The sequence below is a fragment of the Ruditapes philippinarum genome, unplaced genomic scaffold (genome assembly GCF_026571515.1).
Source record: "Ruditapes philippinarum isolate M1 unplaced genomic scaffold, ASM2657151v2 ctg1226_1_1_1_1, whole genome shotgun sequence".
In the NCBI taxonomy this organism is placed as follows: domain Eukaryota; kingdom Metazoa; phylum Mollusca; class Bivalvia; order Venerida; family Veneridae; genus Ruditapes; species Ruditapes philippinarum.
Genome location: NW_026851932.1, coordinates 146,171 through 165,334, shown reverse-complemented (window position 1 = coordinate 165,334; position 19,164 = coordinate 146,171). Strand labels below are relative to the sequence as shown.

The 19,164-nt window shown below is 32.8% G+C and overlaps 1 protein-coding gene across 2 annotated transcripts; it reads right to left on the bottom strand.

Moving 5' to 3' along the window:
• Positions 1 to 5,426: 5,426 nt before the first annotated feature.
• LOC132743123 (decapping and exoribonuclease protein-like) lies at positions 5,427 to 19,039 on the bottom strand. Of its 2 annotated transcripts, none has more exons than XM_060731655.1 (7): positions 18,292 to 19,039; positions 11,232 to 11,458; positions 10,462 to 10,557; positions 8,711 to 8,825; positions 8,106 to 8,241; positions 7,146 to 7,240; positions 5,427 to 6,264 (listed from the first exon to the last, which is right to left on the bottom strand). In XM_060731655.1, the coding sequence occupies exons 1-7, from the start codon at positions 18,627 to 18,629 to the stop codon at positions 6,159 to 6,161; spliced, it is 1,113 nt and encodes a 370-aa protein (XP_060587638.1). In that variant the 5' UTR covers positions 18,630 to 19,039; the 3' UTR covers positions 5,427 to 6,158. The 2 variants fall into 2 exon arrangements, with proteins under 2 accessions (XP_060587638.1, XP_060587628.1); XM_060731645.1 differs by lacking the exon at positions 18,292 to 19,039 and adding an exon at positions 12,534 to 12,917.
• Between the last annotated feature and the right edge of the window lie 125 nt (positions 19,040 to 19,164).

Sequence of the window (19,164 nt, the reverse complement as noted above, 5' to 3'; positions counted from 1 at the left end):
TATTTATTTTTTAAAACAAGATTATGAACACAGTTGTATATATATATATATAAATTCATTGTATGGAATGGAGTGCTGACACAGGATAAGACCGGTCACATGACCAGTGTTAAGTTGTCTTTGTTATTAACACTATATTGCCAAGTGCTGTGTATAGGTTTCTTTTGCAGTATGAATGCTTTATTTACCTTTTTATTGTATATTGATTGTTAAGTTATGCTTTGTTGTTGGTTTTTTTCTTGTGTCCATAGATGGATGTTATCACTATAAAAACCGTTTTTATGATTAATGTAAGATTATTATGGAAATTTATGTAAGATTTTTATGTTCCACGAAAAAAAAAATTGGCAAAAAAAATATTTGCTAGTTTGTCCATCCACTCTACTAAAGGAAAATAGGGGGCCATCTTCCTGTGAGAACAATAAGAGTTCAATCTGTAACAATAGAATAAGGAGCCAATAGCCTTATGTTGAAACAGAGTAACGAAAGAAATAGCCCTTATTCACTTCCGGTTGCACTTCCGTTCTTTCCACTGTTCTTGCTACAGCTATTGACTGATATTTTGAAAAATATGATTTCAGTACCTACAATGCATATTCACCATCGGATGGGGGTTTAAACGCAATTTAGTTAAAGATACTGAACTACATTTTCCTTCTTTTTATAGTAAGACCATTGTTGGGGTTTGTTCAGTATCTGTTGGTTAGACTGCTTTTCTGGCATAAAATTTAGATTAAAAGATAGTATAAAATAAAAGCACATTAATAGATAGAAAAGTGATTAACAAATATCTTTTGTAAGGATTTGTTTAATATATAAATTTTTATAAAGAGTTATTGGAATTTTTATAAAATTATTGGGGGGCAAGTTAGCAAATATTTTACATTTTGTCATACCCTCTTGTGACAAAATCTGTTCATTTTACATAGTTTGAAAAAATGATATAAGTATGAAAAATGTGTCAAAGGAAATACCAGGGAATGAGATGAATTTGTTCCTAATTGAAATCTAAATGACCTAGTTTGTCACCATAGTAACACATCTATTGTTTCAAAATATAAACACCTGTGTAGTATAAAATAAAAAGCACATTAATAGTTTATATTGTATTTAACCATACATAATGGTGTGATATGTCTTCGAGTATATAATTCTAGTTTGAACCATGTTTAGATTTTACGTGTATTTATCATCAGTGGGTCTTCAGTACATTATATACACCAACATTTTACCGTCAGTAACTTTTTATGCCACCGCAGCATCTGCGATGCGGTGGCATATAGCGATTCACCTGTGTGTGTGTGTGTGTGTGTTTGTTTGTTTGTTTGTGTGTGTGTGTGTGTTATATAGATTATATAGTGAACTTAAAAAATCTTCTTGTGAAAAACCACTAGTCCAATTTCAACCAAACTTGGCAGGATTGATCCTTGGGTGAAGAGCTTCCAAAGTTGTTCAAAGAATTTAATTCCATGCAGAAATCTGGTTGCCATGGCAACCAAAAGGAATTATAAGAATAAATTTAAAAAATCTTCTTGTAAAGACCCAAAAGGCCTAGAGCTTAGATATTTTGCATAAGGCATTGTATGGTACACTTTTACCAAGATTGTTCAAATTATAGCCCTGGGGTCAAAATCGGCCCCGCCCCGGGGGTCATTGATTTTCACTATATGTACATATAGTAAAAACTTGAAATAACTTTTTGTAAAGACCCATAGGCCTAGAGGTTAGATATTTTGCATAAGGCATTGTCTGGTAGACCCTTACCAAGCTTGTTTAAATTATAGCCCTGGGGTCAAAATCAGCCCTGCCCCGGGGGTCATTGATTTTCACTATATGTACATATAGTGAAAACTTAAAATACCTTCTTGTAAAGACCCAAAAGGCCTAGAACTTATTTTGCATAAGGCATTGTCTGATAGACCTATACCCAGATTGTTCAAATTAAAGCCCTGGGGTCAAAATCGGCCCCGCCTCGGGGGGGGGGGGGGTAATTGATTTTCCTCATATTTACATAGTAAAAACTTTAAAAAAAATTCCTCTTGCAATTGACAAATGCTAGAGGTTAGATATTTTGCATGAAACATCGTGAAGTGAACCTCTTGCAAGATTGTTCAAATAATAGCCCTGGGGTCAAAATTGCCCCAGCCCCGGGGTTATTGATTTTCAATATATACGTATAGTAAAAAATAAAAAAAATCTTATTGTCAGAAGGTACAAGGCTTAGAGCTTTAATATTTGTTAAATGATATCATCTATAGGTACTCTACCAAAGATGTTAAAATTTTGCCTCTAGTGTCAAAATGAACTTTGATATCAGCTGACCTAGATTTTGACAAAGTGTATTACATGTTGTCCTTTGATGCAGTCTTGAAATTTAGGCTGTGTGAAATAGGACCTTCACCACCAAATTCACTAGACTCAACTGCATTGATATATTCCTACTCTGATCTTTTATTGAGTTAACAATAGATTTAACTACTTATCTGATAATAAGAATTAGATATGCATTATTTCAATCTTCAATTGTATAGAAACAAAAAAAATCTGTTCCTACACTACTATTTAGTATTGAATTAATGCGGTGGCATAGCATTTTTTCTCAAATGCAATCTTGTTGTTTAATAGCTCACCTTAGTGTTGTTAGGAGGTGAGCCATTGTGATTATCAGATGTCTGACAATGTGACTTTCGTCCCCTCTGTCTGCCCATGTGTAAATTCTTAACCAATTACCGATCAGTCTTTTTCTTTCAAAATTAAGTTAGAACACTTTTTTTGGATGACAAATTTTCTTTAAGTTAGAAGAACTAGGTTAAAAGGTCAAAATGGAGGCCATCTAGGGGCTGAAGTGAAAGAGTATGGTAGGTAACAAGGTCAAATTAAAGAAAAATATACATGTAGTTTACTCTGGAGATTTGGGGAAAAAATTCATTCGTTTTTACTTGCACGTCAGTATACGATAACTTAACCATTCAAGCTTGTATCTTCTTCGCTAAGTGCAAGACTTTATTGATTAAACAGATTCTTCATGATAATGCGATAATGATCGTATTCTCAAATTGAATTTCAATCCTTACACTCACGATTTGTGTAATGGACTTGCCCTGCATTCAATTCAGAGCTGTCTTATAAGTTTTTGGGACTTCAGTATCAAAATATTGAAATTGAATACCTGTAACAGTATAGAGTTTTAGTAATCTTCAAGAATGTACATGCTGACTTGGCTCTGTACTGGTGTCGACAAATCAGTATTGTTTGAAGTATATTGAACTTAAAGCTAAATCATAACATTCAATGAAAAAAAAGTTTGAGTAATCGAGGGTTCCTTGAATTTGCTGATTATTTCACATTCCTTGTGTTGTAAAGAATGAATATTTTGTTCAACGAATTATAAAGAACAAATATTTTGTTCAACAAATGACAAAGTGGGTTTTATATACATCAGGTTTTAATTTAGAAATCAAAACGGCACACTTACTCTTGAATATTTTCTGATTCATTCATTAAACTGTACAAAGTTATGAGAATATACATGTATTGTTTAGCTTTGTCTGAGTAAATGTATATATATTTGATGATGGTACATTCTGTGACTAGTAACACAGGATTATTGTTTGAAAGTTTTATGTTGCATACATTTTAACGTGTGAAATCGTTAGACAAGACAGATTTTGTATTTGCTGTTAAAGGTACTTAGGCCAAAAAATAAGGTCTGTTTCCAGTTTTTGACCGACAGATCCCAACCCTAGATTGTTAAAAAGCTGTTAAACGCACTTTCATAAAATTTGGAAAAAAGAAAAAAAATAGTGCAGATTTTTTTCATTCCATTTAAGGCGAGAGCTGACCAAGCTCCTTACCCCACCCCCTTTTTTCCCTGTATAGAGGAAACTAGGAACAGATATTTTTTGGCCTAGGTTTTGTCGTAACATTTGTGTATAAATCATGATTAACAAGCAGATGCTATCAAATGTCACATTGATAATTGCCTTTGAAAAAAAAAGACCCAAAATAAACTGTAAAAACCATTTCTTGATTTTTGTTTTAGTTTTTATGCATACTTAGAAATAGTTATTTAAGAAATATGCAAAAACATTGAATTGATATCCCCCGGCTATCTTATACTAATGTCTGGATTGAAGCTATTAAGCACGATGTTAGTCTTTGCAGAAATTATTTTAGTTGGATTGTGTATAAAGCTTTTAGCTATTGTTGACACCCTTGAGTTACTTACTTCAGAAACAATGGTTTGCTTGCAACCGGGGTTTGAACCCATGTTGCTAGTGGTCCGGAGATTACTAGTCAGATGTGTTAACTATTTAGCCACACTGCCACTTCTTGAACTTGTCGACATTGTACATAAAGATGTCTGGTGAAAAGTCAGTTTGGTTATAAATAGCGATCAGATTTTAGTGTATTTAAAAACGTTTAGTACAGACTGATTGAATTTTATTCACATATCTTTAGTAAATACAGAGATTGTTCCAGGACCATGGATATTAATCTTGCCATAACATTATAAAGATCTGCTAGTTAGTCTATAAATATTGAACAGACTAACTAAATACTGAGGTTCATTAAATGTAATGAAGTACCAACAGGTGATTTTTTTTCCTTCTACAACCCACATTTAAATTGGGAAATTTCAGGTAGGTAACTTAAGGTTTTTTTTAACTTTTCTTCCTGATGGCAAACCACCGATACAAAGCCTTAAAGGGCATTTTCCATAAAATATGCTTAGACCTGTAAATGCCTATGAGTCTGAGAGGGTTGTGGAAAATCTGCATATTTGGTGGGAATTTTTTTTCTTGGCCAAGGTCAGTTGAATTGGGCTAAGACTACTGCATGATAAGCAATGAAGCCAATATAAAATCACCGATTCAATGACAATAAAATTAAATTCAAATCTCTTCAATAACTTCAATATAGAATACATCATATCAGCCTGCCTCTTGATTTAACAAATGCTCTGGGCCATTTTTTTTTGCGTTAGCCCAGTTTCTGCCATGTTAGTTTGGACCATTTCATATTGGCCTAGTGTAACAAGAGCTGTCCGCAGTACAACGTGCTCGACTATTCTCGGTGCTTGATAGTAAAACAACAGCAGGGAGAATGAAGAATTTTCTAAGGTTAAAAAGGGCCATAATTCAGTCAAAATCCATGATCTAGTTATTGGACAGTGGCCTACTAACATACTCAAATTAGTGTGTTAAGTTTTAACCTTTTTCCTTCAGTAATTTTGAATATACCAGTTGCACGAAAAAACTTAACAAAACTGTGACGTCGAGGCCTGGTCGAGTACAAATACTCTCCCTATTCTTTGAATAGTTGAGCTTTATAAATATTGGCGTTGAACCTTTATTACAGGACAGAAAAGCTAAAATAAAGTACAAAATTTAATAGTTTTGTTTTTCTCTCTGTTCACCTTAGTATTGTTTGACATAAAAAAATAAAATTAGTTTAAATATGCTGTATTACATGTTCATATACAGATTCTACCTATGAAAACAATGCTGCTGAAGAACACAATAATATAAAACAAGAAATTGTCATACTGTCATTTCTCAGTAACATGTAACAAAGTGATATAGTTATAAATAAAAGGCAAGTTACAAAACAAGATGATAAAGAAATTCTTTTGAAAATCAGTCAATTAGGAGCTCCTTTAAATTAATAGGCACTTAAGACTTCAAAAGATTTCCACGATTGATGTACCACTATGACAGATATGTATCATCTGAATCACTTAGAGGCTTGCTTTGACTCATTTTCACTTTTGCATATTTTACAAAAAATATAATCACCCAAGTCATTTAGAGGCTTGTTTTGCCTGGTGCTTATTCATTCAATGATCTGACAAAAAACACATGACAGGAAAATGTCAGAAAACTAGGTTTTCTGCCCGAAACAGTTGAATAAATACCCCCCCCCCCCACTTCTCACACAAATAGTGTACCCCCGAGTTCTTAATGAAAAATAGTTCTGTGGAGAGTTGGTTGTACACTCTCGGGGAAATATTGTGGATACTGTGGGAATATTTCTCTAAATAACAGATATGCGAAGTAAAAAACAATTTCACAAAAAATAAAATTGTCAGATTCAAAGTCATTATGGAACATGATAAATTAAAAATAAAGTCAAAATCAAGTCATCATTTATTTTTTTCATTCCTTTGTGTACCAATCGGGCAGAAATAAATAATCTGTGTTATTCAGAGGCTTGCTACACCAAACTTTTTCATTAGGCGACCATTGCAGCAGATACACGATTCTGGAAAAAAATATCAAATATGTATTAGGCATGGTAACAAATAATGTAAGTACAGGAGTTTCACTTAAAAAAAATTCTACACATGAATTTAGTAAAAAATAAATAAATGTCTCTTACTGTAGTTCACATTACAGAGAAATCTAAACTTTTAATTTTAATCAAATGTTCATGCTTTTGAGAATGAACGTTCTGTAATGTTATGTTAAGCTTGCTTGTCACAAGTGAATCTACCCTGGCAACCAGTGCCATCTGATCATGGTCTGCACCACTTGCTTATTTTGAAATTTTCTGCTATAAATGGTGAATGTGATTATATTTAAAGATGGACAAGTCCATTTAAGATATTTAGAGTTTAAGAAATAAAGTGGAACCATGTATAATTTGTCACAAGTTAAAAACAATGTCTGTATTAGCAAGGTGAAGGTCACAGACAAATGTTAAAATTTTGTAATCATTGAAGAATTTTGTAATTGTTTGGCAATTATATCAACCATTATGAGACAACATGTTATGCAAAAAGTCCAAAGTCCATTGCCACATTTCATCTTTTAATTTTAAAATTTCTTAAGATAAATGTGTACGATCACAAAAACAATGAGTTGTGTACAATATCCAGGACAATAGCTGCAGTCAATGGCACACTTAGAGGTCAAAGGTCAAAACTGGGTCAAAGGGCAAAATCATTACAGTTTTTATGTTAAAAATCATTATTCTTTACCAAGTTTAGTATCTTAAATGGACTTGCCCATCTTTCAGTCTACACAAAATCATTTATTAATTTTAAGGTAAAATTTTAAACTAAATCCAATCTTTATTGCTTCTTTACGGCTATTCTTTATAATTAAAAATCATTATAACCCTTAAATAATAAGAAAAGTTACCTATGATTATCAACTGTTACAGTAGACTTTATAAACGAAAGCAGTTGGTCCAGAAAATTGAAACATACATTTGGTTTCCAAGGATCACGTATATCCTGAAATATATGGAACACCAGTCAGTAATTCTCCTTCATCATCATTTTTTCTACACCATAATAAATGTACAGGCACTGTGATATGATGGGTAATTCTGTCTTAATTCTTGCGTATTTATACCATGATTTTACACCATGATCAAAAGGTATTAAAAGCATTGTAACACTTTGTATCAAACATTTAGTTGGCCTAAAGTTACTACACTTTTAAGACCTAGAATGGTGAATGCAAGATACTTTATGACAATAATGACTAGGCCGATGGTAATATTTCTAAAGCGTGTTATTCTTTACTGCTGTTGAAAATGACCAATACCAAGATGACCTTTAACCCTTTACCTGGTGGAACTTAAAGTGAAGAGCCTTTGCCACCAGTATAGAGCCAGGCCATCCTGCACATTCCTATTTGTTACTTACTACTTTTTGCGCATTGGAAAGTCCCAAATTGTCTCAGTGACTGAGACATGTATTCTATATTCACTCAAAACTAATAAAGTACCTCTTTGTTGAAACTCTTGTTAAATCGGTAAGAGGTAAAATGAGGCATACACTATTAACAATTTCAATTAATTTAATGGTGCTAAACTTTCACTAAAAAGCTATAGGTTAGACAAGCACTGGATCAAGATGTTCAACTCTCACTAAAAGGCTAGAGGTTAGAAAAGGCATAACCAAGCAGTTTCCGTTTATTTCATCGTGCCAAAACTTCACTAAAAGGCTACAGATTAGACAAGGCATTCCCCAGCAATTTTCCATTTATTTCATACTAAAACACTAAAGGTTAGAGAAGGCATACCCCAGCAATTTCTATTTATTTCATGGTGCTAAACTTTAACTCAAAGGCTAGATGTAAGATAATGCATACCTTTGCAAATTCCGGTAATTTCATCGTGTTAAATGATTCCAATCTATGAACAATGCCATCATCATCCCTGTAACCGCACACTATTTCGGGTATACCAACCAGAAAACTCTGTGCCCACCATTTTATTACTTTAAATCTGAAATATCAAAAGACTTAAATAACATTTTCAAAAATTCATGTAAATTTGTATAACTTTTCAAGAATTGTTTAGGTTGCTGACAATGAAACTCTTACTCCTCATCAAGGATAGTTCGAATCTTGGCAGGGACTTTTGATTCTTACAGGAGGTTGCTGATTATACTTAACCTGCTCATGGCTGCAAAATCTGACCATTTTGACTTACTTGTCCATAAGTCTGTATCATTTTTCACTTGTCCGTATGATACTTATAAAGTAAATTCTGGAAAAAATGTTACATGTCGGTAAATGTACTGGCTATGTGACAACCTGGACAATGCAAACAATTGGAATTTGCCATCCATGGTCTAAAATAAATGCACAGAAGAGTTCAAAACAGTCTTTCTTTGTAAAGCTTATGGGTCATTATATGACAATGTGTTGCTTTGACCTAAAATCCAACCAAATAACAATCCCCATAATCTTACCTTTTAAAGTTGACATTTTGTCTTGGATGAGTTATTTCTCGTGTTGTTTTAAGTTCTATGTAGTGTTTACCATACACATTATCAGTATATTCAGCATCCACTTCTCCTGAGTACACTGGAATTGCGAAACAAGTCAATATTTTTATCAATCTGATTAAAATCAGCTCTAAATAACGCTTAGCTGTGAACATATACATAATTATTTCCGGTGACTATTCACACATTCAATCATCGGCGAGCGTTTATAATTTTTGAAAGCTATGATGCTTCTAATTTTTACCCTGGTAAAACCAATCCTGAGTAGGTAAATTTCATGACTGATTTCGAGAACAAACATGGCATTGTCATTAAAGCTGACAGGTAATTTGGCAAAACAATCTTACCCATTAAAAATTGACTAGATATTTTTTCAAGTTATTTGTTAAAAATTACTTTAAACAATTTTTTTCTTACAAAAATAAACAATTTGTTTAACTTTCACATATAATAGGATTTTGGTAAAAACCGGTTTGATTGCATGGCTTAAAATAGCTTTCCCAGGAAATGCAAATAACAAAGAAGGCGAAACATATACATATCTTCAGATCTTCATAAAAGAAATAAGTAGATCTAAATTTTAGTCAGATTTTACTTTTATCTGATTTATTTCTTAGTATAATAGCCCACCCTCTTTCAACTTTCAATTTAGCTAAAAGACCTTGCAATGCTTTGACTGCGCTTTAAGAAAGGGATACAAACCTCACTTTGGTAATATGCAGATTGTATGTTTTACCTTTTACCCCATGAGCATATTGCGAAAAATGGCCGTTTTCATTGAAAAGCCTCCTGCAACAAGTTCAAACTGCTATGAAACTATGAAAAATGCTTCAATACTAATGAAACTTGGCACAAATGTTGACTACACCATAGCCTCTGTAACAGCGTGCTCAGTGGTAAATTTCCTGTTACCATGGCAACAGGGGGACGTCTCCAAATTGCCAAAATCACTATTTTGCATTGTTTTTTTTACATCAAAACTGATTTCAAAGTGCTGCAACTTCTCAATGAATTGAGATAGAGTAAAAGGCTTTTCAGCGTCGGTTACTAGTCACCCTAAGAGCAACCTGAGGCCATTTTTAGCCTGTCACATGTCCAAAATTTTTTTGGCGATGAGGGGGGACTCCGCCCCCCCTTCAAACCCCCCAAACAGAAGGGGGCACATCCCCCTTATGGCAACCCCCTGATGTAATATTTGGATGGAGGACGGCGCCGAAAAAGTGGTCACTTTTTATAACAACATTTCTCAAACGAAAAACAGTGTTTGGGGTCTAAATAGGGCATTTTTCACTGTTTGAGGCCTCAAAAAAGGGGGGGGGGGGGCAAAAAGCCGCCGAAACACGCTTATATAAGGGTAAAGGTTAAAGTGGAGTAATGGGGGGGAGGGGGGGGGGGTCTTTTTTGCCCATTTTTTCAGGATCATGCAAAATGACCCCAGACTGAAAAGCGTTGCAATGCATTTCACTCAAATCAAGCTAAGAATCACACAAAAAATCGGTTTTCCTTTTAATTTTGAGAATATTTCTTTATTATCCTTTGCAGATATTCTCATTAAAAGTGATTCACTAACGTCTTGGTCTAAGCAAAAATTTCAAATTTTTATTGTAAGGCTTTTTTGACCTCAGTGGAGCTCTTTTAAAAAGCGATTGACCCACCATTCACATTGGACTTTAAAATAATCATGCAATGGCTAAAATACTAAAAAGAATTCTCACCTAATGAATGTGAGTTTAGTCTTGAGCGTACAACAGTACAGAAAGCTTCACAGTTGTTATATGCTGTATCTGTATCAGGTTCACTGCTAGGGGAATCTAAAATGATAAGATTTTACATTTTTTCCATACTGCTGAAAACTGTGCAGATAATATTATGAAAGAATAGAATACTGCCTATACCTTTCCTTGTCTAACTGTATAATAAATGCTTGATTTAGCTATACACTGCTTGATAAAACTTAACAATGCTCGAGATAAAAGCTGAACAATAATTAGATTAGATTTATAACAAACAATTATTAATATAGTGTCACACTGCTTGATTTAGCAAAACTGTTTTTGATTTAATTTTACACTACTTTATAGCTAGATTTAGCTAAACAATCTACTACTGTACTGTACTCTCCCTACTTTACTTGTCCCAAGTTAGTTATTTTTTAATCAATATATTAAAAGCAAGCAGCTAACAGTGGTGTACAGCCTTATCAAACTGCTCAAATAAGCAAGCTCATATGCCTTTCTATACTGGAATTACAGGAAAATCACCCCCCCCCCCCCACACTCCTGCTAGCACTACAAGTGTTAAAAAAATCAGGAGTCTGCTTTCTGAACTACCTTCTGTGTGATTCTGCAAGGCACTCACAAGTGTTGCTCCTGACACCCATGACTCCACCGTTGTGATTCTGAAAGGCTCACATTCATGACTCCAAAGTAATGAAATCTTAATCTCAAAGCTCATTTATTTGAAGAAAATAAAGTCATAAACTCACCAGCAGTTAAGTATTGCTCAAACTTCCAACCCCAGCAACACATTTCATCATCTCTTTGAGTTCTTGAGGCATTCTGTTCTTTTTTCTGCTCTGTCTCAAACTCACATAAGTAATATGTGCCATTAAAAAGGGTGATTGCAACCAGCCAACCTTCCCTATTTTCGTACGGTGTGCACAGAAATTTTGTCAACAACCCTCGCCAGCAAACAAAGTCCGTATTCAATTGGCTACAACAGAAGAATGCAAACATATTTATTAAATTTAGTAAGGCAATCTGTGATGAAAATATTTAATATTAATAAACTTTATATCAAACCTAGTCCTTCAATAAAAGACTTCGCATTTTCATAAATATTTTGGGCTATATCAAACCTAGAAGCCCATCAAATTTTGTGCTTTAGGGCTTTTTATTATATGGACAATGGTTGCCCTTCTGAGACATCTGTGTAGTATCAGTTTGTAAAATTGGTTGGTCTTGCAGTTAAAATATTGAGACTATATCAAACAATGAACACCCGTTCTGACATATTCATTCCTCTCATAAGGATTATAATTTCTGAATATACACTGTTTGGCCTTATTAGCAAACAGAAATTCATGCCACTTTCATTTGCAAAAACCTTTATGATTTTTATCTCAATTATTCTTGTGCATTTTGCAATGAAACAATTTATTATTTTAATAAATGTTCTATACCATTTAAGTGTCAAAATAGTAATACTGTCATTAAAATCGCCTATTTAACTGTGAAACATCAATTACGCCGACTACAGGCGGCCATGACATTTAGGAGCTACGCAAGACCTCATATGACATAATTGGCTGAGAGTTGTGTACTATATTTAGACCATCTTTGTTGACAACATTTCAAAAAATTATAGGGAATACAACAGTCAGGATATCTTTAAAAAAGTAATTTATAAAAATTGTTGAAGCACATGGGCTCTGTTTTCTTTACCGCTGGCGCAAATTAGCCCGTAAAGGTCAATCTCGTAATCACATGGTCTAACATTTTGGCAATATGTCGGACAAGTGCTGATTTTTTTACATGCCCGAAACTATTTGGTAGTTTTTGTTCATAATAAGTTTTTTATGTGTCCATCCTTGGCTTATCAACAGATTACATAGTTTTATCAAGGTATGCTTCAGATTGCCTTCACTTTAGTTTCAGTGTTAGATTCCTGGCAAGATAATTGGTGGACTTTCCCTATGGGTTTTGTCTCCAGCGTTCATGTCAAGTCATAGTATATAAACGGGTACAGTGAAGACCTTAAGCTAAGATGGTCTGTATGAAAGATTTACCGTGTTTTTCCAACATTGGTCCCTTTGATAATAAACTTATCCATATTTATTGCTATCCATTTTAAAATGTCGTTAATATATTCTTTTTTAGATTCGTCTTTTCTAATCATTGTACTGTAACCTTTACATAAATTGAACTTCACTCTACCTAAATTTGGAGGTTTAACAAAAAATTTCAGCTGATTTCTCGAATTTTCAAATTTCCTAGAAATGTCCAAGGAAAATGAACCGATTTCATGAGGCTGTCTGAAAAATGGAAATTTTTTATCAAATTGTCTATGATTTGTTGTGTCTAATGTAGATGTAGTACATTTATTAGATATTCTATTTTCTATGATCTCGTCTTCTTCAGCCATTTTGAAATGGGAACCAGAACAAATAAAATACAACGGTTACTTCCCTTACAGTTACATCATATGCCGGCGAAAGTAGGGGAGGTTACTGTATAAGATTGTAGTACACTATACAAACACTGCGGCATGTCAAACAAAGTATTATATATTGGTCCTTGTTTGTTTGTTGTTGTTTTTTTTTTGCAAATCGAAGATTGTTTATTTGTAATACAATTTAAAACTTTTAACATTTTAGTTGTCATTCGAAACTCATTTCCTCAGGCGGGAAACAGGCCTACTGCGACATGTACAAACATTCGTGTCAAAGACAATTAATTAAAGTTCTATAGCATACAAAGGTGCTTGTCCTAAAATATGTTTAGTCTTGTTATTTATGGAATATACCGTAATATCCATATATTAAAACAAACAAACAAACAAACAAACAAACAAATAAGAAAAACAGAAATATTTTTTTGTCATAGTGTCATATTATACAATATAACAAAAATCTTTTTTTTTCTTTTCTTTTTTGATATATGGATATTATGTTACATGAATAACAAGACTAAACATAAACACATTTTAGGTCAAATCAATACGCCTAGCACATTTGATAGCATACACAAAGGGAAAGCTTTAGGATATCATCAAGCAAGGTGGAATAAATCACGGATTTATATTACAGGGATCGGACACTCCCAGTTAACCTTTTCTTGCATATCAGACTGGCGTTTCCGTTAGTTTTACCCATGCCGGAAATTTCATCTGGCATGGGGGGTTCCAGATGAGTCGCGTGCTGTACAATGGCACGATAAAGATGACGTCATTTTACCGTTATGAATGATTTTGTAATTCATACGCTGTTGAATGAAAGTAGTTACGGTTTTAATGATATAAATTTTCATTGAAAATAAAGATAAAGAATTTAAAATATAATGGAATATGGTAGAATATGCAAGAAAAAATATCTGACATATGTTTGCGGTTCGGAATCGGAATATCCGTCCCTCGGTCACCCGCCCATGGGCGGTAACTCGGCAAGCCTCGTTACCGCCCAATGGGCGGGTCACCTCGGGACGGATATTCCGATCAGAACCGCAAAATATGACAGATATTATTAATATAAATGCTTAAATATCTTGTCGTGCACCCGATAAAGGTACATCGATCGATAATTTACCGGCGCGAAGCGTAAATGCCCGTTCGCAACGGATACCTACTTTACAAAATACCATATAGCTTTTTCATTTATTATCCGATTTTGGAAATTTAAAGTTTATTTTGAAGAAAAATACTTGGTTAATTCAAATATCTAATTTATTTTTTAAAGGTACAGCTTATCTGTCCGCAACGACGGTTAAAAAATTAACTTGACGAAATCCGCGGTAAATTTACATTTTTTATATAAAAAGCAGGTAATTACGGTACCATAATATTTTCAGTTTCAAAACAAAAAAGAAGCCGATGTAAGTTATTCACAGATGATCAAAGATGCAATATTTAAGATTTATTGGGTTATGTAGTCAAATTTATTAACGCACAATTGTTTTACGGGTAATGTATTGCGGCCTTTACACGTGAAAAAAAATTATTCATTTTTTAGTTCAAAATATTGCCGAGATTGTCAATATTGCCATATTCATAGAATATTTAAATTTCATTCATCATTTATATCATTATTATTTTTTGTAAATCTGTTTTCAAATGTCGGTGCAGTGAAGTAGACAATCATCGTAACAGTATATAAAGTTCTCTCGTGTGGCTGTCTCGATTCCGGCCTTTTTAATGTCACTCGTATATTTTAATCCGTATATTTTAATTATTCTTTTTATTTGAATGCCTGTAGAAAGATATTTATTATACTTTTTAATGTAACGCTAGAAAAACAATAAAAATCTTTACAGTTTGAGTCAGTATTTTGCGAAATAAAAGTAACTGTTTATTATTTTTTACACATCGCTTAAATTTCTTTCAAGTAATGTAAATCCTTGAATAAATGCACTAATTCTGTTCCATACTTGTCCCGCAGAAAAATTTCTCAGACAAACACATATTTATAACTATACTAGATCTATTCATACTGTGACTTTAATGGCCTCCTGCCTGAATTAAATAGCCATGTTGTTCTGTTTTCAATAAATTTTGATACGTAAAAACCGTTTTCAGATGTCTTTAAATGGAAAAAACCCGAAAAACAAACAACACAAACAAATCAAAAAAAAAAAAAAAAAAAAAAAAAAAAAATAATAATAAAAAAAAAAATAAAACACAACACAAAAAAACCCATAATCTCTGCTGCCGTATTCGCTGATAACGTAGGAAAATTCCTACCTTACCGCATTAACCTATATATCACAGGAACTTGAAATTCTATCAATATTAATGATAATATCCAAAATATACCCCCGATACAGTATAAATAAACTGTATAGGGGTATATTTTGGATATTATCATTAATGTTGATAGAATTTCAAGTTTCTGTACCTATATGTAATGTCGTTCATGCCACAAAGCCATCAAAATATCGAAATGCCAGATCTGTTTATCGTGTTTTGGAAGTTTTTGTCGTAAACGAAGCTTATGTGAAGACAATGCACATTGTTTTTGAAACTAAAGTGACAGGGTTATACAAAGTAATTTAATTCTTTGATAAAGTGCTGCAATTGAACACGATTGTTCATAAACACCGCCGGTTTTTTTAAAAATAGCTAGTGAATAATACCGAAAGAACTGTATTGTATTCCACGCATTCATTGCCATTTTCGAAAAAAGATGAGGTAACATGTACAGTAAAGCTGTTAAGATCGAGTTTATAATAATAACGCTATCTTTTTGGCATAAGTCTTAACATAGGTTAACTTTTAAAGATCCTGTAACACATTTTTATGGTTTTAAAGGAACTCCACTGAGGTTTATAAGCCTGAAACATAAAAAATTAATTTTTCACATAGATAAACATGAGTACTTGAAACAGAAATATTAATAAGATATAACCAATAAATATACAAGAAATAATTTGAAAATCATATGTTTGTGCTATTCTCAGTCCGATTTGAGTGAAAAGCGTTTAAACGCTTTTCAATTTTGTGTCATTTTTCACTATTATAATTATTATTCTGGAAAAACGGAGCACGCTAATGATCTGAAATTTTGCACATAAGTTATTAGTATACAGTAGATCTACATCAAATGGAGTAATAATAACAAAAATTCATTTCCAGTCCCGTCATGTCAAAAAACCTCAGTGAAAAAAACCCTTTAAATCATAAATATGATGCTCAAATTAAGATTTATCAATTTTGCAAGTTCCAAAAAGGATATTTTATAAAGATATTACCGAAATTAACATTTCATATAAATAAAGGGAGGTAATAAAAAAAATATTTTCTATATAGACTAAGTCAACTTTTTCAACAAGAAATGAATGCATATATTTTGATGATTTTAATTTACATATAATTATGTACAAATATTCGCAGTACATATTTTACATATTCTTCGATGTTTGAAAATTGTTTTATAAGCATAATTTAAGTGTGGTATACATCCTCAATTACAACATACAGGATCTTTAAATATTCACATGAAAACACCGTGCATATCCAGTAACGTGCATATCCAGTAACGCAGGGATGTGCAATTAACGTAAAAGTAACGCATAATCTGTGCAACGCTATTGGCAAAACAAATAACACAGTAAGTAAACGAACCAAAATATTTTATTATAAATCAAATTTAAAGAATTGAATTAGCGCATACGGCTGCTAGGATATTATACTTTAACCAGCATTACATTTTTTTTTTCAGGAATGTGTTTACTTTTCTAGATCATTCGTGAGAAAGACAACCTGATTACTGTTTTGAGCGTGACTTTTGTGTTTCGTCAAATAAATATGTACATTTAACACATTTAAAACTTTATTTTTTCATATTCTGTATACCTAAGACATCTATCAAACTACCATTGTCGTACATTGATAGAAGGAAGCTGGTAAAATAAGATTTAGCTTCTTTTAATGAGATAACCGCCGTTTCTTCAGTGCTTCATTCACGAATTCAGCGTTACCTCGTAAAATGGTCTTAGTTACATTTTATGTGCTAAATTAAGTGTAATATGACACGAGTAGATTGTAAAATGTCTCCAGTACGCCGAATATAAAAACATCATGTTCGTAAATGTATTAAAGGTATCAACGAAACTTAAAATCGCCGTCAGGTCGTAATTTTCACGAATAATCTTGAAAAATAAACTTTTTCACGGACATATTTTTGATGAGGTTTAAAATATAATGTCTCAGCAACCGTATGCGCAAACTCATTTCTTCCAATTTGGTGTTCAATAAAAAATATTGGTCCATTTACTTATCACGGTGCCCGTTTTAGCCACTAAATTGCACAATTCTGCGTTACTTTTGCACAATTCCATCGTTATTTGCACATTTCTGCGGTACTGAATATATACACGGTGTGAAAAGGCTTACTCTTATTACTAGAACATATTTTGCAACCCTTTTACCGATAAAAAATTCCACTAACTATAGATTAGATTTTTTTAAGCTGGTGACTGCCACCTGTGGTTTGCCCGTGACACTGATAAATGATATTGCCACACATGACATTCTGGATGTTTCTTTCCAGAAATCATGTTAGTGGGCCTTTTAGTCAAACGGACTCTGATCTGGTTGGATGCTGTACAACTAACACCTTTCCGGAAGCCGGAAAATTCTAATGATTAAGATAATCAATTAAACGTGAACAATTTGATCCATTTAACAAGCTGTTTTTTTCTACTGTCAAACCGTTTTGGAAAAAGACATCGCTCGTTCAAAATTTATGATGATATCTCTTTGACAAGTCTAATTAATTGGACTAATTAGTCTTTGAATTTTCTTAATATTAATGTATCATTTTTTTTATAATACAATGTTCTTGCATAATGAAAAACATCTTCTCCACCAAAATCTAATTGTGTACAACATGTTTTCTCTGCATTTGAGATTCCTTCGGCAATATATATAGGGGCATTTGAAAGCTCTCTAGAATAAATGTTCAACAGTAGGAATTAGGTTTTGAAAAAAAATCCAATTATTCAATTTTGTTTGTTTATTTACAAATATTTTTTTTATATAAAGACTATTACCATAATTCAGTTTTATTCAAATTTTTTATTATTGCTATCGTAACGTTGTCTCATATTGACAGACATCCCTTGCAATCATCCACATGAAAGTAAAGTTCGTTCACGGTTTAAGAATATTAGAATACCATACTTTAAAATCATATCATACATTAACACCGCCAAGAGCTTTGTCATCCACACTTTCTTTGTTAAAAACATAATAACCAGCAAAATTTTCTTTGTGCCAAAAGCTTTGAACACGCGTTATATTTTTTTCTTCTAAAAGTCTCATTAAAGTTTTACCTTGATGTTCCTTCATGGGTCCCCTTGATACTAAGCTCATCCGGGTTGTTTGTAATCCACCTCAATATGTTGTCAATATATTCGGGTTTAGAATCGTCTTTTCTTATCATTTTACGGTAACCTTTCCGCAAATTAAATTCCACTTTCTGTAAATCTTGAGGTTTAATGAAGAATTTCAGCTGGTTTCTCGAGTTATCGAAATTCCTAGAAATATCCAAGGAAAATGCTCCTATTTCAAGGGGCTGCTTGAAAAATGGAGACATTTTATCAAATTGTCTACGATTTCGTGCGTCTAAGCTTGTACTTCTAGTTTCCGAATAGTCTTTGTTTTCAGCCATTTTGCAAGAAATGTACCTGTACGAAATTTTGGCACGGATTCTGGGCGGAATTGGCACGGAATTGACACGGAATCAGTGATTTCTGGGCGGACCAGGAACGGAAACGCAAATTCCGTGTCATTCCGTCTCACAAGAAAAATATTTTGTTCACTTTTCTGGGCGGAAAACTAGAAAAATTCCGGCTGGAATTTTATTTGGAGCAGAATTTATACTTAAACATTTCATCTTGGACAGAATTTTCAACTTTGAAATTTTCTTGGGAAGGAATGGTCTTCACTATGGGCGGAATTCTATACTTAAACATTTTTCTTGAACAGAATTTCACATATAAGATGTCTAAATCATAATTGTTAACTCTTGTTTTTGCACTTGCAGACATTGAAATTTTACCAACTGTACTTATTATTTTTGTTGAAGCATGATACTTGACCAATAATTACAGATGTATTTTTAGAATAAATAGGGTTATTTTTTAGACATTAAAATATACCTAAACAATGTTTTTAAATATTGTGGCAAATGATATATTGTCAGA

Excerpts from the sequence above, each read along its gene's own strand:
- LOC132743123 (XM_060731645.1), bottom strand. The coding sequence starts at position 12,889 with ATGGCTGAAGAAGACGAGATCATAGAAAATAGAATATCTAATAAATGT. Across the intron at positions 10,558-11,231 it reads TGAGCAATACTTAACTGCTG|ATTCCCCTAGCAGTGAACCT; the intron begins GTGAGTTTATGA and ends TTATCATTTTAG. Across the intron at positions 7,241-8,105 it reads AATTACCGGAATTTGCAAAG|GATATACGTGATCCTTGGAA; the intron begins GTATGCATTATC and ends CATATATTTCAG.